This window comes from Hylaeus volcanicus, chromosome 1, assembly GCF_026283585.1.
Source record: "Hylaeus volcanicus isolate JK05 chromosome 1, UHH_iyHylVolc1.0_haploid, whole genome shotgun sequence".
In the NCBI taxonomy this organism is placed as follows: domain Eukaryota; kingdom Metazoa; phylum Arthropoda; class Insecta; order Hymenoptera; family Colletidae; genus Hylaeus; species Hylaeus volcanicus.
The window spans coordinates 25,675,834-25,703,818 of record NC_071976.1 but is presented as its reverse complement, the minus strand read 5'-3'; the positions used below and the strand labels follow the sequence as shown (position 1 = coordinate 25,703,818).

The 27,985-nt window shown below is 39.5% G+C and overlaps 1 protein-coding gene across 1 annotated transcript in view; it reads left to right on the top strand.

The window, feature by feature from the left end:
- The window catches only part of LOC128882458 (B-cell receptor CD22), a 451,951-nt gene that overhangs the window by 260,013 nt on the left and 163,953 nt on the right, over positions 1-27,985 (top strand). The window contains exon 6 of the mRNA XM_054134062.1: positions 21,680-22,021. Within this exon, the coding sequence (XP_053990037.1) occupies positions 21,680-22,021 (342 nt within the window). The remainder of the gene's footprint in view (positions 1-21,679; positions 22,022-27,985) is intronic.

Sequence of the window (27,985 nt, the reverse complement as noted above, 5' to 3'; positions counted from 1 at the left end):
AAATGAAAGCCAATTACGGAGGTCCCCCCCCCCCCCCTCCCCGCCCCTCCCCCCGTAAATAAAGTGCACACGACCCGGGCCAGGTCCCGTTCATAACTTTTAATCAGAACTTTGCCCAACCGTTGGGCTATTTTTCCCTGAACTGATAAGTTCCAGCAAGTAGAAGCGTGCAGCTTTGATGGAGCACGACTAATGAATTTAACGAAATTACTCGTTGAGAAGCATAGCCGTGTAACGGGGCGTAGATTTTACCTAAACGATCATGCCGAGGGGGCTGGACCGCGAAGGAAGTATAGGAGCGAGTGTTATGGACGACGTTGAATGCTTGAATCGATCTTCCAGACCTTCAAGACAATGGAAAACAAATTGTTCTTGCACATCGAGTTCTTACGAGTCATAAGCATAAATGGATCCAGCATAAGTTAATCGATTTGTGCAGTGAACGGCTCATATAATGATCTGTTTGATACATCACGAGATAGAAAACAAGCGTGTGCATTTGTGCACGTACCGATGTGTTAATGAAAAAATTGGACACGTTACATGTATTATAAAAAGCACATGATAAGGTAAAAAAGAAAAAGGTACACAAAGAAAGTTAAATGTGATTTTCAAGTAGACGTGTATGTTTTATTATCTAGAACACTTGCAGGTGGAACTAACAATTAAATGTAATGTCCACGGGCTCCTGTGTCATATACCGTATTTTACGGACTATAAGACGCACTTTAATTTTTAAGCAATCTAAAAAAAGAAATAACATTTCTATTATTAGATTGCCTCTATATGGCCATTTTTAAGACTGGCGGGAATTTTAAATTAAACACTAGACATTTTTATATTAATTTCGAGTATAAGGCGCACCTGAATTTTGGAGGAAATTTTTCGAAGAAAAAAGTAAAACACGGTAAAATACGAATTTCCATAAACATCCGGCACATATTGATATCAACGAACTCCTAGGAACTCCGTGGAACTTGATAGGGTTCCCCCGAATCCTATCGGCGTTTATCCCTCCGACTGTTCGATTGATCGCATCCACGACCATCCATGGAGGTCGGAGATGAAACACGAAACGAACATGCACGTAGTTCTTCCTCATTTCGATTCAGACATGCCAAGGGAATAGCGCGAGGCGCGAAAAAGTTATTACGTAGGCAGGTCTCGGCTTGCTTCTCGTATCCCATTTCGTCGTGGAAGTTGCAGCCACGGTTTCCATTTAGACGGTGTTATTCTTCTGACGGATACGCTGTTTTATATCCGCCCTGTGATCCGTGTTAACAAACTTTGATTCGCTTCGTACCACTGTCCCCGAGACTTCGCGCTCGATAAGCCCGCGATGGAACGAAACTGGACGACGACTGAATGCGTTACGAAATGGGATCCGCTGGATGACAAGCGTTAAACGAGGATTACGAGTGTAAGTGAGGGGTTTACGGAGGCTTGTCGCTAAGGAAGAAACGAGGGATCGATTATGGCTGAGCGATTGGCTGGGTGAGTGACTCTTAATGTTATTAAGGGGTCAGTTGTGTGTCTTAAGCGTTACTTGGCAATTTATTACTAATTGAAGGATACAGTTAACGCGCTTTAACTTTTTATCATTCATTTAGGGTATATTTATGGGACGAAAAATATTTGTTGAAAGTTGGGACAATGCGTAATGACGATGGTATATTTAATTAATTGTGAGAAACGAGACAGTTTTTAGTATTAGGTTGTCCCAAAAGTTTCTACCATTTCATTAATAAGTAATACATACATAATATTTTATGTCTAGTGTTACATTATTGAATTGCGTACGATTCATTTTGCTCCATTACTGTTGCAACATTAACATCTAAGAAATTAGGTTGTTTATTTATATAAGCGCTGCTACACAAAATAATTGAGTGCAAGTCACAGAAGAAACTTTTGGGAGATTCTAATATCGATTCTATGTAAAGGATATAATCAACATATTTGAATTTATTTGCCATTATAAATGTATAGTATTAGAAATATTTACTGTGACGTCGACAACATTAATAGCGCCGATCATTTTGTCCATTCATCGTGGTAATTAATAGTGCCAATTTGCCGTTCATTCTTGATGTATCTCGTTATAAACAGAATTGAACCGCTTTAATGTCCAAGCCATCCAATCGTCTGCGTGGTTAATCACAATTCGCCGTAGACCACCGTATCAAGTGGTCAGGAAATTGGATGCAAGCAATTATGTAGTACCGAACAACGGAACTAATTATAAAAACGGTATTCCATCAGAGGTGATCAGTCATAATCAATAAATCTTCGTAAACCTATATAAACCTTTCTTGGTCTTAATATTAATAACGATGAAATAGAAATTGAAATACGTTAAAATAACAATGTGCAATAATCAAATGTAAATTTAAAGACAATTCTCCGTTTAATAATTTAACTTCAGCCCTAGGTGATTGTAATAAAAGTATAAATCCATATTTACCAGAACCTTTTCGACCATGAACGTACAATTTTACTTTGAAACAAAATTGAACATGGATTACTGTTTAGTATTAAAAATATGAATAAAATGATACAAATTAAATAGCGATAAAGTTAAAGTATATCTCAACGAATAACGAATCCTCTTCGTGGCCTAGGAAGGGTGAGAGGGTGGTGTTAATTTTCTTACTTCCCATTCGGTGAATCCTTCCCACGGATCCGTGGAATTATGATATAAATCGCCGAGTCGTCCTTCATCCTGTCTCGATCCAGAGGCCGAGCCTGCCGTTCGTGGTCGATTGTCAATTTTTCTCGGCGTCGTACAGCCCGTGCTTCATCAATAAGATCGCTCTCAAAGAGATTTGCCAGTGGTGAGCGATAGATGGAGAGCTGGTGATAAATATAGAGTGGCTCGAATCGAGGGACGCTGGATGAAGCGCTGAAAAATAGGCGGCGGTGGTAACGAGCGATCCGCGAACCATACAGCCGAGTTTCTTCGTCCAATCCATTTCCACCTTTTTATTTTTTTTATTTCGTCCCTTTGATTGAGCCAGGGATTCCCAGTCATGGATTATGGCATCGTCGGTCCGATCCCTGAGGCGAATCATGTACTTAGGACGAATTAGTGATTGAATAGGTGCGATATAAGGGGTGTGTAAAGAGTATTCTAAAGGAGGCATCAGACATTTTTTTCTTAACAGAGTAAAAGTATACCTGACAGGTGTACTTATTCATTAAAAACTAGAATCTTGAAACTTTGTCGAAAGTATTTTTAGAATACATACATTTTACTATTAACTTTTTGCTCCAGATTTAAAAATATCCTTTTAAGTATTGAATCCGTATGTTCATTCACGATCGTATATATTATTTGGAGAATTTTTAAGGAACGAGCCCCTTGTTAATATCATCTACTTTCTGCCTCTGTAGAGACAAAATTAATTAACAATTGTACTGTATTTCTGCCTAGAGCCAATTCCGTAAATATTCGTACTGTCTATGTTTATTGAAGGAATTTGTCTGAATTAAATGATAGGTTTGATGTTTCCAAATAAATATTTTATTATATATATATATAAATGTAAAGTTTATCTATGCACATGTTTATAATGAATATTTATTCGAAAACATTAAACCTATTACTTAATTTAGACAAACTTCTTTAATAGACATAGAGGGTAGGAATATTTATGAGACTGACTATAAATCTAACCACTTCAAGATATATATCACAACTAACCATATCCTAATGGCCACTAATCTTCCTCTGGTGCTTCGTCCTATTATTTAATTCCTCGTCCATCACTTCTAGCTTCCCGTTAAGAAACATTTTATTGTTTGTCGCTCTCCCGAAACATTCGACGCCATAAATCCTAACTTGTTGCCGACTAAGCTCGCTAGCTTAGATGTAAATGATACCGCTTTAAACTGGATCCTCGCGTATCTTACACCTCGTCCGCAACAAGTTATGATTCATAACGCACACCCGACATTTTCTCCAACGCGCAATGTCTCCTGTGGTGTCCCACAGGATTCCACGCTGGGTCCAGGATTATTTAACGTACACGCTGTTGAACCATCCCACACCGCCAGAGAGTGTGTGTGGATGACACACAACTCCTTAATAAATTTGATTCTGTTTGCGCACGCACTCTGCAACATTCGAAATTGTATACAATCTTCCCGAAATCCTTGGTTCTTCCAGTACTACAGCCTGAAGTGATCCAAAAGTCTATTATACTTGAATGCCATTTTGGACATGTATTTTTATAGTTACACGATTTCAAGGATTTTGAAGTAGACTGTTCCTTTACTTATCACTTGAAGTATGGTTTTCTACCAAGGATAATGGCAAGTATAAATTCCGTCGTTAATCAGACACTGTCGATGCATCGAACGGAAAATGCACTTTCGCGAGCACACGTTTCGCCGCGGCGCAATAATTTCCAGGAGAAAAGAAAAGAAACGTAGACAAAGAGACCTCCGGAGCTCATCGTCGTGGTATCAAACAACGGAGTCTGGCGCCCCCTCACAAAGGACACGGTTATTGCGCGAGTACCCTCGGGTGGAGTACAGATGAAGTTTCCTCCCCTGAGAGCGCGAGCTGGCATTCAGCGATCCTCCTGCGAACTTCGATCGATAGATCGCTCGTTGGCTAATTCTCTAATCTCTTGTTCTTGAATATATCATGAAGAAAGTGGAAACTGAACGTAGCAAAGGGAAACTTAAGGAGTGCGGCCAAAGGAAAATAATGAATAAAATGTTATTTGAAATAATAAATAATCCAGGTTATTTTAAGTTGTGCATGTCACTGGGAAAATTGAATAATCTACTTGTCGCAATAAGTTCTTGAAATAGTATTTTACTGGGGATGTTAGAGCATTTTTGAAATGTTTTAATTATTTTAATTTATTTTCAATCTATTCGTAACGATCAGTATCTACGTTGAAAACGTTGATGTACATGCAATGGCTGTATGAAATATTTGCAACGTGCAATGATGCATCAACTCAGTTTTACATAAATAGAAGTATGTCACAAATATGCTGCGTACAATTCGTACTTTTAGTATCAAGTATCAGGAAAATAATTTATCTAAACACCTTGTTTTCGACCCTTCATTCTCAGATAAACTGATAAAGTCCTGAAATCGTGTCAGACATCGGTTTTTATTGGGGAGGTATAAAGTGGCCCTCTGCGGTAGCCCCTGTAACGAAAAAGGGCACGGTGGATGGGTTAAGTAATGAATTTATTATAGTAGCTGTACTTTCGTAGCTGGGTGGTGGAATAAACTCGGACCATCGGTGGTACAGACACTCGACTGGTAAAGGAAAACCATTTCACGCCCGGCTTGCTCGGCTCTCTCCCAGCGAGAATAGTCGATCGTTTCGCGTCTCGTTAGCATCTCATCCATCGCTCGTGTCTGGCTGCCTTACCTGGCTGCCTGTTTGCTTGTCGGAGCTAGCTGTCGGTCGCTGGAGGCTGAAATTTCGCCGTGTTGTGCCGCGGTATCCTTTCCCCTCGTCCCTCGTCCATCGGGGAATCCGAGATTTCCTATAGGAATCACTCGCCCTGCATCTCCTGGAAAACTGTTTCACGTGAAATATGTTACGTTCGATTGGGACTCCTCGATAGAACCGATTCCACGAGAGAATTTCTCAAACACCACCGCGCCTCTGGTACATTAGATTAATTTTAGAGAGGGAAGTCGAAAATTTGATATCTACTTCTTGTATTATTTTCCAAAAATGTGCGGAGGTAGACGGCATGCACAGCATTTATTGGCTTCTTCTTTGGAGAATATGCTCCCTCAGCTCACATTCGTTAATTCTTTCAGACTTGAATTTTTTTTCTCGTGCTAATATAATTTAATTTTCAGGGTTAACTTGGATTAAAATTAGTATGCAAAAATTAAAAAAAAAAAAAAAAATTCTGATAGCATAGTTCTCGAGAAAAATTGATCTTCCTTTATGTGCACAAATAAGGACATTCGTTTTGTGTTCTGAAATGTGGACGCCAGGTCTGACTGGATGAACGATGTATTTATATGTATACCCATATTTTGCACTTTTTATTTTTCTTATCGTACAACTTATCGTGCTTTGTACACTAGGTTTTGAACAGCTAAGAAGTTGTAACAATTATACCTATCCGAATTCTTCTACTATTAACACGGTTATTGCGCGAGTACCCTCGGGTGGAGTACTGTTGAAGTTCACGCTCCCACCAATTACCCGAGTCGTTAATCTCGATTTTCCGCGTCAAATGCAATCATCAGAATATAACTGTTTCGTTCCCCAACTCTCTCGGACAATCAAGTCATCCAAGCTCTCACTAGGAAAGATTGGGCTCGTGGAACGCGTTAGAAGAAGATGCTCGCGTTTTGATGCGAATCATCCCCCTTCCCCTCGCTCCCTCTTCACGACCAGCTCGCTACGAACGCTGAAGCCCACTTCCGTATGCGAATTCGACTCGCGCCGGGTTGCAGACGACTGAATAAGTCATTTCGCTCGGTGCATCGATGCATACGTCTCGTAGTTTGCATTCGCGGGAGGACTGATTTTCCGCGAAGCTGATCGCCTCTGTACGACGCCTTCCCTTGCGTGGTTGGCTCGGAGAAACGGCATTGTGCGAGTTCTCAAACGTTTCACGGAATTACGTTTCGGCTGCGGGTCGTTTCTTCAACGACGCTCCGCTTTGTCCGAGACGAACATAACTGGCACGTACTCCGCCCAGAAATATCCTACGAAATTATATATGAAACAGATAACTTGTTTTTTAAATGGACAATACGTTTTGTTTTTCATACTTTTTGTTATTGCGCTCTGGTTTACTTGAGAATCGGGACATTATTCTAGATACTTAACTTTAAGAAAGCATTAGGTATGCAAAGGTTTGAAATATATTCGAATACGAGTAACAATATTATTCTGGATTCATTGTATACATAGTTCGTGGGTTTTGTGTATAATTTTGCAATATTTTATGCTTCTTTATTGAATTGTCATATATATTTGTATATTTTGCTGCTGAATAATAAATTGTAGGATTAATTTAAATGCTTTCACTGATTAATTCAGCAGTGAACATGTCTATAAATAATAACTAAAGTGGAATACCGACTGTAGATTATTTCAATTTCAATAATAGTTAACTAACACTTACTACGCTTAAAAATATACTAACGCATGCACCGTCTCAAGTACCTAAATAATCATTCTTTAATAATTAAATTACCATGCTAAATCCATCACCTGTTTCGTCTCGAATCGAATCCCAAATCGGTAATTAGCTCAAGGTAATCAAGTGTCTGGCATTGCACGCCCCGAAGCACACAAGGTGTTAATATCGAGATGCGTTTGGATTTATCGTTTCGACTCGCAGGATTCGAAGATTTAAGATCCCCCTCTACGGAAAGTTCGAGTTCGTTTTCGCGCGTTAATTTGCACCGGAGAGCCCACCCCCGGCTGGCCGTGGATAATTTAATGCTTAGTTTAAACGAACCGACTTCGTTCCGGCGTCTTAGATCCCGGGATAGCCGTGAGCTGGATTTTTTTTGCAAGTTACGAAGTTATCCTTCGCCGATGAGGCCGACAATCTCTGCTTTATAAGAAGTAACATTTCTTTCGCGCGCCGTCCTCGGAGAACATTTGCATTTTAAAAGAATCCGCTACGCTCGCGATGGCTCCGGCTAGACCCCTTGAAAAATTTAAACCTGTCCGGATAGACGTCAAGCCAACCCCACTTCTCGCCCCTCCTCCCTCTCCCCCTCGCTCTTCTTCAGCGAGCTGGGTTCGCCGTAATTTGTGGTATTCATGATAAAATATCGACGCCGGGAGTATCTTCGCTGAGAGTTTTTACGGGGACGACTCCGTCACCGTCGATAGTTTTCTAAGGAATTTCTTTCTTGCTTGTTTACTCTTTCGTGTTTTCCGGCGCTGTGTTTAACGACGTAGATTTGTCGTCGAAGCAAAAGAGAAAAATGATTGTTTCTGGAACTTGACGTATCGCGAAATAGGTTGGGGAGACTTTAGGCATTCGTTTTGCATCCCTCGGTACGCTACGCGTATAAAACAAGCTTGATCATGAAGTCGTTATCCTTTAAATGCGAAATAACGTGGCTTTTGTTGCATTTGTCTGAGTACATACCGGCACGTTCTACTAGAATTGTCTGGCGATTCATTGACTTGCTTCACTTGCCAAGTGTCTGATCATTGGGTAATTCTACTGAGGGAAAACGTATCGAATATTGGTCTTCTTCCACCAGATTCTTCAGATTAAATTAGGCATGTGGATACTGTCTGATCATATACTGGCGCATTCTACGTGCAATTGGCTGACCATGCATTTGTCGAACGTCTGATTTTATCCTGGTTAATTCTCCTTCGGGAAACTGAACCATATTAGAAATCGATCTTCTCCCGTTTCTTCTATCATTATTGTCTTATTGCATTATAAAGAATTTCTATGTATTGTCTACATTATACGTACACGTAGTTACGATATATCCCTATCTATATCAACATTCTAATTTTTTGCTTCTTTTGGATTTTTAACATCACTGCAATTATTTATATTGACTGATAACGACTATATCGATTTATGAAACTCTCCTTACAAAATTCCATATAAGGACCTAATGTATAATCGAATAATAAGAGTATTTAAATGTTCATTTTTATTATATTCAATGAATAATTTGAAAAAGACATTGGACGAACATCCACGCGAATAATAGATTTATTAACTAATCGATCCATTGTCACTACTCGATCTTAGTGACCTATATACTGGAACTAAGAATGCAGAGTTTGTTGTCAAGTCGGTCCCGTACACCACCCACCTGATTCAATTACGCTCGCACTTCAAAGTTTACGTTTCCCTCTGAAATTTTCCCTCTGGAATAGTGTACTCGGGATTACGTACACGTGAATTCTTAAAGTGCAGTCGGCCATTTTTCGGAATAAAAAAAATTTCTCGCATTAACACCATTTCCGAGCACGCAACTTCAGCCTTCCGAACCGAAACTTCTCCATCCCTAACTGTGAATATTAATTCCTTTTCACTGCTCGAGAAAGCGTTTAAAAGAGCTCCCCCCTTCAATCCGGCGTGGTTAATGGGATGCAATTCGTTGCTTGTTTACTATGAAATTTGAAATTGCGCCAGGCAGTAAAGGTATATACGCGAATAGGATTAATTACGTCCCCGTGCTCCACAATGTAATCAAATGTTCAAATAGAATAGATTGGTGAATAGTTGAATCCCCCCACACGGTAGAACGGGTCGAGATATTAACGGGTGCAGTGAATTTCGCGTCGATGGTCGTACGTGCAGCGGGTTTCTACTTTTGTAGACGTCGTTCTGATAAAATTTGTTAGTGTACTGTCGAATGTGTAGAAAGTAGAGCAGGTCGACGTTTGGAGGGTAAATAGTGTGGAATCGATATACGTTGGGGTCAGTTGGTAAACAGAGTATGTTGGCTAAGTAGTTCCGGCATATCGTGTGGCCAAACATTTGCCATCATCGGACACTACTGGACCTGATACGTTGAGAAATATACGTAACAGTGGATAATCAGAAACAGCCAAATTGTATATATCTACATATTTATAATTGCTGTTTGTTCGATTCGTAGTGGAGGATCATCGATACTGTCGATGAAGAAATTGTTATTGGCTATTTGATTCAATGTGCACTCTGAGAATGCATGGTACGATTGGCAGAATTATATTGAAATATATTGCCACGTTTGTATTGGTTTGAATTTACTTAGGGTCAACGTTTAATTTTTTTCTATTGGAGTGTATATTTTATATTATATCAGAAAGTATTTATTTCGAAGTCAACACGAATACCAAAACAACTTAGAATTTATTAGTTAGTAGTCCCGATGGGATTGCGATTCGCAATGGCGCCACGTTATTCACGTCCTTAGGGGGAAAGAAAAAATTGCGCCCTCTTCAGCTGGTTTTTCTTTTGAACATTCACCCTTTCGGGGTGCGCACCTGTTGCTCCTTTGTTGCGCACCGTGGAACGCAACGAGGTATTCTTTTCGGCGGTGGCCAGTGGAGCCAGACATCGAGCATTCGCGTGCAAACATACCAAACGCTCACCTCGCTCGGTCACGTGCAAGTACTCTAAGCATTTCGCACCACCATCACCAGGAACGCGACAACATTTTGCGTTTAATTCATTCCTTTCAACGCAACGCGCACTTTACATCGCACTTTGTATCTTTACACGTCAACGAGGGTGCCTGTTGTTGCTTCGTCGCGTCCTTGATACCGCAACGATCGCGTGCTCGATATTGCTCACCGATGGCGAACGCGGATCAATGGTCCGCAACCTTTTTCCTCACTGGGTTAAACGAAACCAAATTGAATTGTATTTTCTGGGGATATTTCTATTTATACGAACATTAATTTAAACGTATATCGTAAAATAGATATGTTTTAATTAAATTTACCGTGTACTCGCAGGTTCATCGAGATAATTTCCATTATATGGAACAATTAAGTTCATATAATTATTGGTGGTCTTGAGAATATTCAGTAATATAAACACTAACTATTTCACATAGAGTGTAGAATTGTCCCATAACAAATAAACACCTTAAGTAGATTAATGTAAACCTATTTTCTCAAATGTTATTCTAACATATAAATATTTTATAAAATCCTACTTTCCATTATTTAACCAGATCTTGAAATAAGAATATAAAGATTAAATATACATTCCAATTCTGATCCACTCAACCATTTAACCACAATCTTTTTAATAAGTCCACGTCCACAAGATTCACTAGGGTCAATTTCCTTTTCAACGAACTACCCTAACAAATGACCTCAAAACGTATTTCTCCAGGAATCGTATTCCATAGAATTTTTTCTCCATCGGAATACATTCCATAGCCGCGTATATCGGTGAGTAAAAATCGATTCCAGAAAACTGTCAGCGCAGCATATCCCCTTAATAGAAACGATTTCCTTTTCGACGACGAAATCGGAAAGATGGCGAATCGAAGGTGGTGGGAAAGGACGCAAGGAAGCCGAGGCAAGATAGGACATCGGCCAGAATAAGCAGACTTTCCATCTCGCCGGGAGAAGGAAAAGGTAAAGAAGCCAGCTAATCTTTCCGCACCAGATACACCGACGACGAAGACGATGAAACCGATCGAACGCAGTCATGCGTGCAGACTCGCGAACTCTCCCACGGGCCGTCCTCGGGCAACGTCTCTAAATCCTGTCTATTTATTGCTCGCCCCGAGCGAGCCGGATGATTATTGGAAAAGATGTCGCCGCTCTATGAAGCCTACGAAATTCCTGACCCGATTGAGCTGTCCGATACGATATTCGACGTCGTCCTCGGTGAACCTTTACGATCAAATGCCCCAACCTTTCGGTTCTCTTCTTTAGTGCCGCCTGAGCATCAAATTTGCCGGTGAGATACTGCCATGCTTGTTTCCCTTTAAGCTGAGCTCGTTTGGGAAGATCGGCCGGACTACTTGTTCGTTCTTTGCATTTCTTGGATTTTTGGTTTCTTGATTTCTTTATTTCTTGATTTCCTGATTTCTTGTTTTCTTGGTCCCTTGATTCCTTGGTTACTTTCTTGATTTCTTGATTTCTTGGTTTTTTAGTTTCTTGGATCCTTGGTTCCCTGGTTTCTTGATTCCTTGATTCCTTGGTTTCTTAGTTTCTTGGATTTTTGGTTTCTTGGTTTCTTGGTGTCTTAGTTTCTTGATTCCATCGTTTCTTGGTTCCTTGATTCCTTGGTTACTTGCTGCATTTTTTAGTTTCTTAGTTTCTTGAATCCTTGGTTCCTTGATTCCTTGGTTACTTTCTTGATTTCTTAGTTTCTTGGGTCCTTGGTTTCTTGATTTCTTGGTTCCTTGATTCCTTGATTCCTTCGTTTCTTTCCTTCCTCTTTTTCTTTCACTCTTTCCTTTTTCCAAAATTCTCTATTATTTCACACTTCTTATTAGTGAAATGTTTATATTTAAATGCCTTTCTTCAAAGTTTCTAAGGAACTACCCAATGATTTTGTAAAGTCCTAACGCAACTCGCTTCGCGAGAACTTTCTTCTCCCGTTCTGTTCACAACGATTACTCAGCGGCACTCTCATTAGCGTAATGCTCGTAATGTCCCATGTATTAAACTAATGTCGTTCCGTTTATTGTACGCTGTATCGTTCGGTTCTCGCTATCGTCGTCGTCGTTGCATCCTCGAATGATTCATTGTCATTCATTAAGAGCATAGCAGGTACAGGAACCCTCTTTAACGTCGAACTCGCGACAATGGAAATCACGAGGAAACTTTGGCCTTGTTTTGTAACGACTACGAATATGTAAGACGAAATTCAATTTCGGAACACGCTTTGAAGATATTTTCGAAGCACAGGGTGTCCCTGAAATCTAGACACACGGGAAATGTCGGTGTTTATAATTGTTTGATTTCCTTAAATTAAATTACTGTCGACATTAGCTCCTCACAGTTAATTAGACTCTAATTAACCTTGACTAAACTAAGAAATGAAACGAAAAGAAATTGTAAAATACTGTCAGCAATTTTTATTTCTAGTTCCAGTTTAATAAAGATTGCAACCATCGGATGAATGTCTGTGTTATAGTGCGAAATGATTCCTACTTATTAATTCAGGTTTCGGTTAATTATTCCTCGAGGGCCCTTTAAAGCACTGTATCGCGACTGTTGGGTGGAACGAAGGTTACGAAGACGCCACTCTCTTGACTAGCTGGTACACGAACTCCTGAGACGCGTTAAATAATTCACAGCCAAGCGCGGCAATCCCGCGGTCGAGGAAACGGCGGAGGTGTTTTTGAAAGTCATCTAACCGTCAGAAGACGTTTACGTCTTAACGAGCCGCCTTCTTCTCGGGGTGTTTTCAAACGGGCCGTGTTACCTTTACTTAAAGGAATTTCCAAAGTGCTACGTGCCTTTACATCCAACACAGATCAGGTCAGTTCTGATCTTTAAAACAAAAACATCTAACCAAAATTACCGTAGTTACGTCTGAACCATTCTAACAATTCCAGTATTATTTTTATATAATTTGTTGCCGAATACATACAGATTTTACGTAAGTATTTTTCGTGGAAGGAATGTTACAAATTTCGTGTAATTAATAAACGTTCAAATAATAAATGGAAAAGTCCAATAAACGTATTGAGTATTACGGTGACAAATAAAAAGAAAACGATAACCTATAGAAACGATATAAATAAACTGCATCATCTTTCACCTAATCTTTGCCCTCCACCAAGAGAAATTAACGAACGCGCAACGGCAGTCGTGGTAAAAATAAGAAAACAAACGAAAAGCGAACCCAAAGATGTATCTTCTTGGCGTAAGAGACATAATGATCCTTTCGAGACATAATCAAGTGTTATGGTAGAGCTTAACGTCGTGGATCAAGCACGTTCGTCCCTTTTTCAACCATTAGCAACTTAATCTCACGCCGCATAATTTACTCCACAATTGATACTTGGTTTGCCGCTGCTTACGTTCCACATTAACCTAGGTTATTGTTCTCGTTACCAACTAAACGGTTCGTTGCACCAGCCGCAGTTACTCGCGCGAGCTCAGTACCCTATTAATTCAAATTACAACGTCTTGCTGTATATGTTCTGTCTCGTGGTAAGCTGGAATGTTACTCTAAAAGATCTTCTAGCGGATAACTTTCAGAAACGTGTCCTGTGATCTAAATCAACTCACTAGTGGAATTTTTTGAGGAAAATATACCACAGAAAGTTTACTGTCGAAAAATAAAATGATTGCTTCCAGTTTGCACTGAAAATGTTTGAATTATAAGAAAAGGCAAGCATGAGTGAAATTTGATATGCTAAATTTAAATAAATAATGGAGCTTCCTTTATCAAAAATGAATGAGTAAAAGTCGAACTTTTAATTTTATAACACTGCCTCTATATGTGTGACTCGAATGAGGAATTTTTACATTGAGGGAGTATGATAATGTACAAAAATATATATATATATGTACATACAGGACGTTCGCACTCAAATATTTCATAAGTTAATATTTCATTTGCATAAGAGCATACATTCTGCATGCGTTTTGAATATGTTTATCCTATTCGTGGACGCCATGAATGCATAAAATTTACAATCTACATATGAATTTTACACGATTCAACTGCATGGACATTTCTATTTTGTACTCTGCCTTGCTTAACAATTATTTCATAGTATTTTATAGCGTTGTTTTGTTTTTGTATTATTCAAAGTAATCGATGTTTCAGTGACAAATGATTTTTATTTTATTTACGTGCACTCACTGCACTGTAATAATCACACATGTACCATACCGACAAATATTTTAGACGCAGGAGATATTTACCATCTGACAGTTACATGCTCGAGAACGAACGGTAAGAGTTTGGGACGGCATGATGTAGAGTGAACGGACTCTAAGCCGCGCATGGATTTCTGAACGTATGACGAGGCGTTACACGAGTGCATATAATGTGTGCGTTAAAGCTTCAAAGCGCAACGCGACTGAGGATCGCAGGATTTGGGATCAGAAAGCTCTTCCGAGAAAATCAAAGAGTTATTACGCGAAGGTAGAACACAGAGTATAAAGGGTAGTGCATTAATGAGAGCCATAGAGTTATTAGTGTGTATTATAACGAGGAATATATATATGTATATATGGTTTCAAGGATACGAGAAGGACCAGTAGGTGAAATAGAGACAATACTGAGAAATTTCTATTCACAAGGGTCATTAGGGAAACGATGATTGAAACTCTCCCTAATATTACGTGGAGTACATTATATTCGAGTATATTAATTTTGCGTAGCGCTGAATCGACAATTTCAGCTTTCGTTCGAATTCTGTACGCGAGTATAGCTTAAACAAATATTACGTACGTATTTTTGTATATGTCGGTGTGATCGATTCGGTATGAATTGGTCCTATTTCGATTTCCATTCCTGCAGTCCATACTCCTCCACGAAAACAGTTCACCGCTTTCCTTCAGATATTCGCGGGAAATGGATCGCCGATGGAGGACGTGGCGGCGATATTGTGAAATTTTACGAACCATAGATAGCCAGGAATACTTCGTTTGGCAAGACGTGGCGCCATATGTGCGAAACGCGCGCGAGGCACCGTTCGAAATTGTTTTTAGCGTTATGTTTCTGTATTAACGCCTCCGGTGCGCTTTCTTCTCGGCTTAAACGCACAGCCTTGCACCTATTATTGGCTAAGCATTCCAGGAGGGAGGATGGTACTATTCATAAATACGAGCCAAGTATACAGGATGTGCTAAAACTAACGATACTACCATTGGGTGCTTGCGCTACTCGTGAAAGTAAATAACATTCCTGTATTTCTTTACATTCTACTTTCAGAAATTTTTTCGTCTTTCATCTTCCTTTTTATTCTGCTCTCGTTTCTACACAATCTCTCCAATGTATACATTTCATTTATAATTTATTAAAATTCATGAATTTATTTTATTTATTATCAGTTTTCGATATATACCTCAGACATATATTTAATCCCTTGCCGTACTTTGACGAGCCTGACTCGCGATGAAGATTTTGAAAATCATGAATAAATTTTATTTATTCTTAATTCTTACTAAAAGCTCTTGCAATGCATAAGAAATTACTTGTAGGGACGAGAGGTCGTTCGCTAAATACAGTATGAAGTAAATTCGAAAATTTTTAAATATATGACGAACTTCTTGAACATATACAAAATTTGCTGCTAATGCAATATCGAAATGGCGAACAGCACATTTTCGTTGATTTCACTATACCTGAAGCTATGCCCGTCGATTTCAGCGGATCCTGTACACGGGAACGAACGGCGGTGATAATCTCTTCGCTCGTCTCTTTTCATGATCCTCCGTTTTTCAACGACAACGGTGAGGGGATGGAAAATGTGAGCAGGGTGCGAGGGGCAGGGGGTACGGGAGATGGAAGAACACGAGCATCCGCGATTGTTTAAAACAGCCCCGGCAGCGAGTTTCGGGATTGCTATTTCGCGGGAATGAAAATCCACGGGAATAGAACGGGTAATCAAAGGAACTTTTATCGACACGCCGAGAGCGTATAATTGTCGGAGGTAACGGGGGAAGTATTTTATAAGCTGAGACCGGGTGGTAGGGGGATGGGGGGGGCGGTTTGCGCGTCGAACAAACAGAAATTTCACGGCGAGAGAAATAAAAATCGACCAGGAACGATATATCCGCCGGAATGAACGCGTTCAGGGTTGCACGGGGGTGGGGGGAGCAATGGTTTCCAAGTATAATTCGATTCCGTTGCTGCGATTAAATCCCTTTCGAAAGCGCCCCGTCTATGCGTGTTTCGCTAGCACGCGATACCGACGCGAGCTGCCCATCGGTATAGATAACACAGTATTAATTCAGTGACCCAGATCGACGAGCATTGCCGCCGGACACACGGGGCGGATCGGTTAAACCACTTTATTTCCGTTTTATTACGTTAAAATCTGCGATGCGTTCGTTTGAACTCTGACGGATTGAACGCTTTTTTGTCGGACGGTTGAACTTAACCGGGGACGGGAAAAAAACCAGCCCCCGTCCAAGGGTAATTTCACTCACCCTGTGATACCCTTCGATTCCCCGTTCCTCCTTTTTTGTTCTCTCTTTTCTCGCCACGGGGATTTTCCAGCGGGGGAATTTTTCTTTCCGTGACCGAGCGTCTCGATCGGCTTGTCGACGGACAGGATCCATGGAAATTGAAAGGAACCGCTAAATTGTGCGATGCGATTGCGGGATCGGTGGTATTTTAGCGAATTTATGGAAAGCCAGGGGGTAGGTTAAGTAGTCTTCGACGAGAACTTTTGTTAACCCTATTGTTCTTATCATATCATCTTTTGTTTCCTTTTAAAGATTGCTGCTCGAGCTTGGTGTGCCACTTGCGAACAACACTTTTAAGGAATTATTTAAACTGAAAGGATTCATACGAGGAAAAATAATGAAGAAGTTTTGTGACTCGTAAACAGTCGAGTTGATTCGGCAAATGTGCCACAAAAGTAAATTTTAGACTCTGATCTTCCACTACACGATTATATACTTCCATAGAATTATTATTTGGTTAGAGTACAAATTAATACCCTTTATTTGCTTCATATATAATTAGAATTCAAGTTAACATACTATACAAGTATTTGAAGCTTAAAATAAGAATTGGAAATGCATGAATCCTACGGAAAAAATATGAAAAAATCTCTTTAATCGAATCGCGTAACTCTTCTAATTGATCTAATCTTCTCGAATTGAGTAGCCAACGAGGCAGAGAAACTCAGTTCCTTCTCGCGCCATTGTTAGCAGTGAATGCAAGAATCTTTTCGTGGATCGGCAGGTTCTCTACTAAATTGAGCTCGAGTATGCTAAGAAAATTAGAAAGGATTTCGCAAGTTTCGTCAGAGCCCAGGCGCATTTGTTCAAGCTCCCGTAGAAGGCCGTATGCTACCGAGAGAATATATTATATAGCCACCATTGCGAGAACCTTCTTTTCCTCCGAATCCTTTCCTTTCCTCGATTCGCGATCGCATTACACGGATCTGGAACCTTTCCAAGGGAGCAAGTTCGTGATTTTTAGACTGAAAATTGAGGCGAAAAGTGTATGCAAAGTGTGCGTGGATTTTTCACGGATTCCTCGTCCGCTTTCAAATCCGACGATACGATCTTCCAGTTATAAACTAGAGCCGATCTATCTTGCCACTTAAAACACTCGAGTAACTGCATGCTTATTCATCAAGACGAATGAAAACGGCGCTCGTTTCCCAGTTGCATTGAACGAATCTATCCCGGAGAAGGGTGACACAAACGAACCTCCTATTGCACGAATTCTATTTTAGTTTTCTCAATTTAGAAAAGTTTTCTACTAAACAGCAAGCAAGTAATTTAGTCCGATTCAGAATCATCGAGGCTCCAGATATCGGTAAGCAGAAACAGTAATTGAAGAGCAACAGAAGCAGATGGAGACGACTAATGAGTAGTACAAATCAATTATGACGATTTCTAGAGGTGGATGGGAACGACTTGGGTGTCAAACGGGGTTGGAGAAGTCGACGGTGAATACTCGACGGTCGTTGGAGTTAATAGCGATGTCTCTCACATAATAGAGGTCGATAGCCGCGACTCGGGAGCTATATGAGTCTCTGGGGGTTTCAACAACTAGAGCAGGCCGTTTCTGGTCGGACAAGTAGAATTGGACTGATGGTGGCCAGACGTTGCTGGATATGTCTAGCGGCTTCTAGGCAAATAGAACGTTGCCATTCCAGTTCAGACAAGTGAAGCAGGAGGTTATTATTATCTATAATAATAAAACATGCACAATTTATAAGATTCCCGAGAACTGCGATAATTAAAATTTAGTGAAAAATGGAAGACCTTTAGAAACGTATACATCATTCTATGGTCAATAACAATCATGGGCCAGTCATAGCCAGACAAGCTAGATATGTTTATCGATGGTAAGATTAGTGGAATATGTCTGGCTTCAAGTCAGACAAGTACAATTTTTACAATTCTCGAAGACTGTGGTAATAAAAATTAGAAAAAAGGTATTAATCGGGTTCCTTTTAAATCTTTTTGTATTGTATTCATCATTCTACATCCTAAAATCTTACAGCTCAAATTAGTATAATCTTGGACTGTATCGAATACGTCTGCCTCTACTCGGGCAAAGTAGAATAGAATCCTATTAGGTCGGACAAGAAAAATCTATAATATTCTCCAAAACTGTGGTATGAAAGATGCACAGAATTTGAAAAATCTTCTTTTTCAAATGTCTTATCGGCGCGTACACGTCGCCTCACTCGCCATACAAAAATTACGGGAAATTTTCCCGCGGGAACTTTTGTACTTGTAATACTTTCGAGGACGTACCGTTGTAGTGAAACTTCGTGCGACAGTTTCATCTCTTAGGCTTGAGTTACTGCAGCTAAGAAAAAATACTTATCTTTTAGTTTAGACCGGTCCACAAACCTAGAAAGCTTCGTCGAAATCAGCGTCGCACAGTTGGCGGACTTTTCCTGCAGTCATGCTTCCGCGCGTAAGTCGCACCTTGAATATTTCAAAGGAGCCCGTGTTACGCGTTTAGAATAAAAGTTTCCTCTCGTCTGCAGGACTTCGTTATCGTTCCTCCTCACAGGCGAAGGACGATGGTATGTAAATACAAGATGGTCGTTGCCAACTGTTTCACGATTATTTCATATTAACTTTATCTTGATATTTTTGAATGAAATGCTGAAGTAATTATTTGATGAGTCTATTCTCCTCTTGTTTCTTGTATGATGCTCGATCATTACGGATCATTATATTGCATATAAGCAATAATTTACTTTAACGTTAATTATACTTATTCACTGTGATTTCTGTACTTCAAAACGACAATAATAATAATTGTATCACACTAGCAAGAAGATTCAAGTAATTCTATTTGTCTCGGTATGTGGATATCAATTTCTTTTTGTGTTTGCATCAAAAATAAGTTCACGTTAGAAACTGAATTTCTTAATTTCAATTCTTATTATTTACTCATCAGTATGAAGATTGAAACACGAAATGGATGATTGGGAACTTATATAAAAGTGCTGATTTAACAGTGTCTATTGTCTCTCATATAGTTGATCCTTTCGAGAATCTACGTTGATGATCAGAAATTTTACGAGTTTCCGGACTGGCTCGTAAATATGAAGGTCTAGATAAGGGTTAACGATGTTACTTTAGCTTACATTGAAAGCGGCCGATGAGGCGAACGGAAAGGCACTGTTTTCATGGAAAGCACGAGGGATGAAAGTTCAAAGCGTACGAGTTGATTTACCGAGAGAGGAGTCTGGCTCCTTTTTCAGTTTACGGAATGAAACACGAAACTTCGATGGTTCGTTGCATAGAGAACCCGGTATCGCGAGCATCCCGATGAAATTGCAGATAGAGGACGTGAATGAGAAGCAGGAAGCATTCTTGTTGGGCTGGTCGTCGTTTTTGTTTCGGCCGATACTTTTGAAATGAACAGACCCGTGAATAATGAACCGCTTCGGCTTCGGTACATCCTATCGGAAAAATTGGAAAATATCTGACAGAACGTGCAATCGGTGAACGTACCCTTTTAGATGGACAGCGTGATTTAATACCTCGTTTTTAAACGGCGAGTTATTAACTTCCAGATGAAAGAAATTACTACATAGTTAATAGAATGGCTATTTATTGATATTTTAATTTTTGAGGTATATACTAGGGAAGTGTCTGATCATCATCATTAATATTCAGGGTGAACTATATGATTTTAGCACCTTGAGTAGGTCTTGAAGTAACTGTTGAGTATTGATTGTTTTTACTATAAATGTTGCATCCTATCAGGAGGTTCGTTTGTCTTTAAATTAAACTGTTACATGGTTAGTGTCTTGTTATTTTATTTGACTAAAGTATCAGAAGATAATACGGATAGTAAATAATGTTGCGATATTATGCTGTGATATACAAAAATGATCGAAAAAAGGAAATAGACGTGTAAGCAATAATACAATGTTTGTATAGAATGCAGATAATTAAAAATATAAATTAAAACGAAGATAGACAATGAGTTAATAATCGAAAATAGGTACTTCTACTTTCGATACTATTTTCAAACATATTATAATTAGTATTGCATCGGTGCACCACGATGCGCGCGTTTTCGTTTCTATAATCCATTTCATGAACGTCTCCCGCAGCCATTTTGGCAAGGTCGAGAGCACGGGAGGAATTTAATGAACGTGACCGGATCTTATCGGCGGAGAACGAAATCCTAGAACGGGAAAAATCTCGTTGAAACGCTTGGCACACTGTTGGATTACATAAACACGTTCAATTTGAATGGAAAACATGATTCTCGTTACAGCGCTATTCTCTTTCCCTTGTGGAAAATTTATGCTCCCCCTCCCTTCGCCGTTTTTCTAATAGCATATCAGCGGTACATGGTGTACCGTTCTTATGAAATATTCATTGGAACGAATAGCAACGAATAGACATTTTATCATCCTTCCTAGTATTCGTTTCGATATATACTATTCTAATACATATGCCGTATGGATTTCACTAATGCATTTGCAATCGTCATTGCAACATAGATATTTTGATGTGTGATATTAGGAGTTTAAACAAACTGATACAAAAGCTGACGTACAAAATGAATTTAAAAAAATACTTATTTAGAAACTCATGTACACATTTTAGGATGACTCTACTCTTTTGAAACACATGTCTATTACCAAATCTTATTTTAACTAATCCAACAGTCACAAGCAATTGTATATAATTCAACATAATTTGCTTATCTTCCAGAGAACATACCATGCGAACAAAATGGTTTATCCAAGAATCCACAAGATTCCTTTAAAGAAAAATCTATTTGAATGAGTTTAAAGGTAACATAAAAAATATATCAAACATATGATATACTCCAAAAAAAGAAACAATTCCCTGATTATTCATCAAGCCCTATCTCAATCAATGAAAAGTTCACGCACCAGAACGTATCGAAACCACCTTGCAACGATCAATAGTGAAATAAGCTCGACGAAATATTCCGATACCTAGTCCTGAAATCTCATCCTAGGCCAACCCATTCAGCTCGAGCTCCCCGTAACACACGGCGACAAGATTTTTCATCGTTAAGGGGGTCACGAATCGAAGAACTCACCGGATGCTCCGATTTGTTACAGAGGCGCCCCGGGGGACGTATCTGCTGATAGATGGGCGAAGGTTGGATGCAGGAAACCAGTTCGTGCCGGTGAAGGAGGGCTCCGAGTTGACGGTGGAGTGCGCCGCCGAGGGTGGTAACCCACCACCGGTTTTGGCATGGGGGATGACTCTGTCTCAGGCCACTTTGGATGGTCCGGAGCAACCGCCAGACAATCTGACCGTGTTGCCCTCGACGCCTGGCAGGCGCAGTGGGGCACACCTTAAAGTACTGAGGGGACACCACAACGCCACGATCGTATGTGTCGCCCATCACGTTACGTTGACGGTGCCCATGAACGCGAGCATCCTCCTCGACGTGCAATGTAAGTAGCCCCTAACACCGCAATAACATTCTCGCTATGCACTGTGTACCAGAACAAAGGTCGTCAGGCGTAATTAGTTCCTCTACTGGGTAGCTCTATTACCCACATTTTTAATGTGGGCTTTAATCCCGTTATCGACAGAATGTTTCGAAGCAATAGACGTATAGGAATATTTCTATATTTCTATAGGTTAGTTTTGCTTTTGGTAATTATACAAAAATCCTGCGAAATTTCCTTAGAGTTTACATGGTTTGTTTTTGGTTAGATTCTAATAAATTTAAATGAGAGTATTAAGGGACTGTACAGTTATCAAAGCCAAAGTTCGAAAATTTTTTAACAAGATTCGAAACGAAGAACAATTTTATAGTTGAAGTATTTCACTTAATATACGAATATGTTTGTTGTGTTATATCTAAAAATTCAGGTCCTGTAAAACATACCCTTGGTCATTTAAAAGTTTATATCCCAACATAAAAATTCATACATCAAGTTCGATACTCGTACTGTAAATTTACTTTTTGTTTTGGATCAAGATATGTACGTTCATATTGACAAAAAATTTTTGAATTTTTCCGCCGACGGAAATTCCGAAAGATAGTAGATATTTTCAATAATAAACGGAAATTCAGTTACAACAGGCAAAGAAGAAGGCTACTTTTGATCAAATACCAAGGAGTAGATGGGGTGGTTAAGGGTGAAGCGTTAAACCGAAAGGAATCGTATGTTAATCAATCCCGCTTTTAGAACCGCGTTTTACGACGCAAAAGTTAGAATATCACCGGTACCGTCGCAGTGTTAACTGTAATGTCGCGTTTCAAACTGTCGTCGTATAGCTTTAGAGTTATCGTCACTGCCTCGTCCGGGTCTCATCATCATAGTCTCGCCTGAAACTATCGTATAATACCGGGCGTTTCACCGTAAGCTGTCTCGTCAGTTGCTCGTCTTGTCTGGTCTTCGACCTCTGCCCTTCCCTTCTCACCCCGCGGAAACTCAGAACTCTCGCGACCAATGAGTCGCACCTAGAAAGCTTTAGAACTTGCCGTGACTTGTTTGGGGCGCTAGCCGACCTTTCCAAAGAGATCATCATCCATTCTTCGCTTGTACATTCGAAACTTAGTCACCGTGCAATATGTACATCTCCTTTGATGCACTTGGCGTGCTCTATGGGGTATAGAGGGTGGGGACACTTGAAACAGGACACCCGAGTGAGTTATTTACTTTTGGTAATCTGGTTATCGATGTTGACTGTAATGTGTGAAATTAAAAGTAACTCGAATTCAAGTTGCAGAATCTACAGTAGATTCGAGTTTGAGCGTCTTCTAAATCTCCCAATTTGAATTTGATCCAGTTCTAGATTTCCCATTTTGAATTTGGCTTACTTTTAACTTCCCCGCTTGAAATGTTACGCAACGACTCTTTACAGTCAACCTCTACGTCGGCAAATGTCTTATTAAAAAATTGTCAAACGTAACGATAGCCTGTGATCAAAGGTTGCAAGGTCTATCGCGAGCTGATTCCAAATCGAAGACATTCAACGTTCTTTGTTGTATCGGTTCAACCTGGATACATGCATTAACGTAACAAACAGCTTTCAGGACTCTTTACAAAAAGACTGCCAAGGCAATTAAGTTTTTCGCCCCATTACAGGCAAGGCCTTAGTATTTCACTCAAACCAAATTATATTCATCCGAGAATTTTTCAAGATGTACAGTTAGAAAAACTGATCAAGTGTTTCGACCCTGCCATCGTCAAAGCTTGATGGATACCCATCATATAATTGACTCTTGATCAAAGAGGATCCCTGTCTTTCGTCGCTTCTGTTTGACCTAGATACATCGTCTGTCATAATAAAGAGTATTCAGAATGCAGTTCCAGTAAATTGGCATGAAAAGTAAATTTTATCGATGTTGCAATCATTGTGCTCATATTCACTTAAATCAACTGTTATTTGAGCATTCCCGAAGCTATGTAGATTTAACGAACGTTCTAATGTCAGAAATAGAGGGTGCAAGACTAAAGACATTTACTATTCTTCGTTGCATCGACTGAAGTTTACTATGCTCATTAGCAAAGTAAGCTTCCAAGCTGTTTTCCAGGTGTATCATCAAAATTATTAGATTTCTTAGTCATTCCAGTCTCTGTCTCTGTAGTTTCATTCGAATCGAATCACTGTAACTCGACTACTCTGCAAATACAGTTCTAAAGTGTGCTTAAGTAGCGCGAAACAAGGTTGCAAGTTCTGCAACACAGCTGGTTCCACTCTGGAGCCAATCACCATGTTTTGTTTCTTCAATTCGATCCAAATGATATAAATTCGTTAACGAAGTATTTATTTTTTGACAAAGGAAACGACCTTTATGCCTTTTCCAAATTTACCTTCAAAGCTATTAAACTTTCCGTTCACTGCAATCTTCTTTTTTCAATAAAATTTTGTTTTATATGATTTTATTTTTCGTCGCATTTACTGCTTGGTAATTAGCGACGGATTTAATTGGATTTCTGTTTGATTAGTGGTACTACACTCAGGGACAATATTTAGGGGGACATTTTTTCACAAGTCGACAATAATTAAATTTTCCATCGTTGGGGTGACTATCCTATGCATTTCATTCGAACAGAGACGACAGCTAGTTGTCGGCCTTCAGGTAGCATCGTTCAGACTTACGATAGTATTATTTAGTTGATGTAGCGTTGAAATAGCAGTGGCACACGGTCGAGATCTAATTTCCGTAGACTTCGTAACCAGCACACAATTCCCGCTGAAATATTAGCTTGAAGAAATCGCGATACGGGGCCGTCGACGAAAAAGCTTCTGCCTGCGGATGAGGGCGAGTGGGGGAGGGGGGATGGTCGCGAGGAGCGTTTTAAAAATGGGCTTAATTCAAGTCGAGCGGCCGGGAAGTGTTATAATTCTGCGGATCGTTTTTCCCGCTGGCGGTCTGAAAACGGTGGCAACGGCGCCCTGGATGGGTTACAGGGGGATGAACGAGCGGGTGGGATTTCCGTGATATTAGAACTAGAACCGTCGGGAACGAATATTGCAACCCGTACGGAGCAAGCAGAATGGGCGCAAGACAAGCCCTCCCCATCGAAATTGAAATATAAATTTAATTAAGTTGGGTCCTCCTGATCGTCCGGTTAACCCTTTAGCGGTGTGGCAAAAAATCGCACGTAATTGGTATTATTCGAGGGGGCTGGATGTATTATAGTAACGGGACTCATCTATTATTCGTAGCTAAGGGTTTAGAAGTTACTGTTTGTGGTCTTTGAAACTGTCACACGTTAATCTATATGGAAGAACAAAATGTTCAAGGTATATAACAATGAATCGATGAGCGAGAATTCTTTTGGTTACATTTTTAATACTTTGTGTCTTGTATAAGATTAAAACAAATCATTTCAATATTCATTAGGTCGTTCTAAGAGTTCATGCCACTTATACTTCTGCTACTCAAATTAATATGTGAAACATAACTTTAAGTGTTATAAAAAAAGATAATCTCTCTGATTTTACAATATTTTCCCTCCTTTCTGACATAGTCATTATATCGTCGCTATAACACTTCTGTAGTTTCTTTTTTTATTAAATACTGACACAGTCTGCAGCACGAACTTATGGGATTATCTAATATGTTATATAGGTGAATTGAAAATTTGATCATTTTACAGAATTTATTTCACTTGCTAGTCACTAGCTAGGCTCAATTTATTAACGCAATTAGAATATTCTTTTCTGTCCATATTATTTTTCCTCGACACGTTTATAGAAGTAATCTCCAACTAGTTCATCGTTAAAAATAATGGCCTATAAATATTCTACAATTTGTTTACCCAAACTGCAAAATTACCCAAGGGGAACAGATTCAAAAAATTTCCTATATTTTATACGAAACTTGGTTGCTGAGTAATAACCATTAAATAATAACTACGTTACTGGTGTTCATGCATATTTTTATGGGATACAAACAGAAAAGTGGAATGTAGACAGAAAATTTGTTTTATCATCAGAGAATTTTAATATACTTTTTATTTTGCATACGCTGCATAATGCATATGTTTGCATACTTCAGTTAAATAACATACGCACGAACATATCTCACATTTCGTGCGTATGTAGGATGTTCATAAATATTCATACGCAAACTCGTATGTAGACAAATTAAATGACGGCAATTTTCCAGTCTTACACAGGTTGTTGCTTACTTACAGTCCGGCCCTTTATTTTATAGTACATCGATAGATGCACTAATTTCTCTTTCCATCAGAAATTATATGAAGACAGTTGCTACATAATAATTATTACTCTCAAGGCTTGATATGAAATGAAAAACCTTTGTCTTGAAATGTCATTTTTTAACCGACTTCGAAAAGGAGGAGGTTACTCAATTCGACATTTTTTTTTTTTTTTTTAAATGTACGGGCCTATGCTACCGCAGGCGCTCCACCGGCATACTAGCGCTCTGATAGGTGGGGAGTTTCTATTTCTGGAATATCTCCTTAACAAAGCCTCGAGCAACATTTTCGCTAAGGAAAAATTGTTTCAACCCCCTCTCCCCGGGGAACAAGTTTTTAGGCTATCCTGTATATTGCTCATAACTGTTGTAATTGCATGAAACCTATTGGTTATAGATTGCCACTAAAAAGAGTGAAATAAAATAATTTTGTAGAAAAAAATTTAACCAACTTCAAAAAAGGTACAGTGAAAAGTATGAAATAATTTCTAGTTAATTTATATGAATACGCACTAGCTCTAGATATAATGGTTTAAAAGTATGGGAAAATGCAGTGAAAAGCATGAAATAATTTCTAGTTAATGTATATGAATCTGCATTATCGACCGAGCACTCTACATTACCGGCAGAGTAACCCGCATTATCGACCGAGCACCCGACATTACCGGCAGAGCAATCTGCATTACCGACCGAGCACTCTACATTACCGACAGAGCAATCTGCATTATCGACCGAGCGGCCGACATTACCGGCAGATCAATCTGCATTATCGACCGAGCACTCTATATTACCGACCGGACGTTCCAAATTACCGACCGAGCACTCTACATTACCGACAGAGCAATCTGCATTATCGACCGAGCACCCTACATTACCGACAGAGCAATCTGCATTATCGACAGAGTACTCTACATTACCGACAGAGCACTCTACATTACCGACAGAGCAATCTGCATTATCGACCGAGCACTCTACATTACCGACCGGTCGTTCCAAATTACCGGCTGAGCAATCTGCATTATCGACCGAGCACTCTACATTACCGACAGAGCAATCTGTTTCAAGTTTCAAGGACCTCCAACGTTTTTAGGCTATCCTGTATATTGCTCATAACTGTTGTAATTGCATGAAACCCATTGGTTATAGATTGCCACTAAAAAGAGTGAAATAAAATAATTTTTTAGAAAAAAAATTTAACTTCAAAAAAGGTACAGTGAGAAGTATGAAATAATTTCTAGTTAATTTATATGAATACGCACTAGCTCTAGATATAATGGTTTAAAAGTATGGGAAAATGCAGTGAAAAGCATGAAATAATTTCTAGTTAATGTATATGAATCTGCATTACCGACCGGACGTTCCAAATTACCGACAGAGCAATCTGCATTATCGACCGAGCGCTCTACATTACCGCCAGAGCAATCTGCATTATCAACCGAGCACTCTACATTACCGACAGAGCACTCTACATTACCGACAGAGCCATCCGCATTAACGACAGAGCCATCTGCATTACCGACCGGACGTTCCACATTACCGACAGAGCAATCTGCATTATCGACCAAGCACTCAACATTACCCTCATAGCAATTTGCATTATCGACATGCACCGACAGAGCACAATTGTTTCACAATTTTTGGTTGGTCTGGGTTAGGTCTGATATGTTATCGGCCGATAATGCAGGTTGCTCTGTCGGTAATGTAGAGTGCTCGGTCGATAATGCAGATTGCT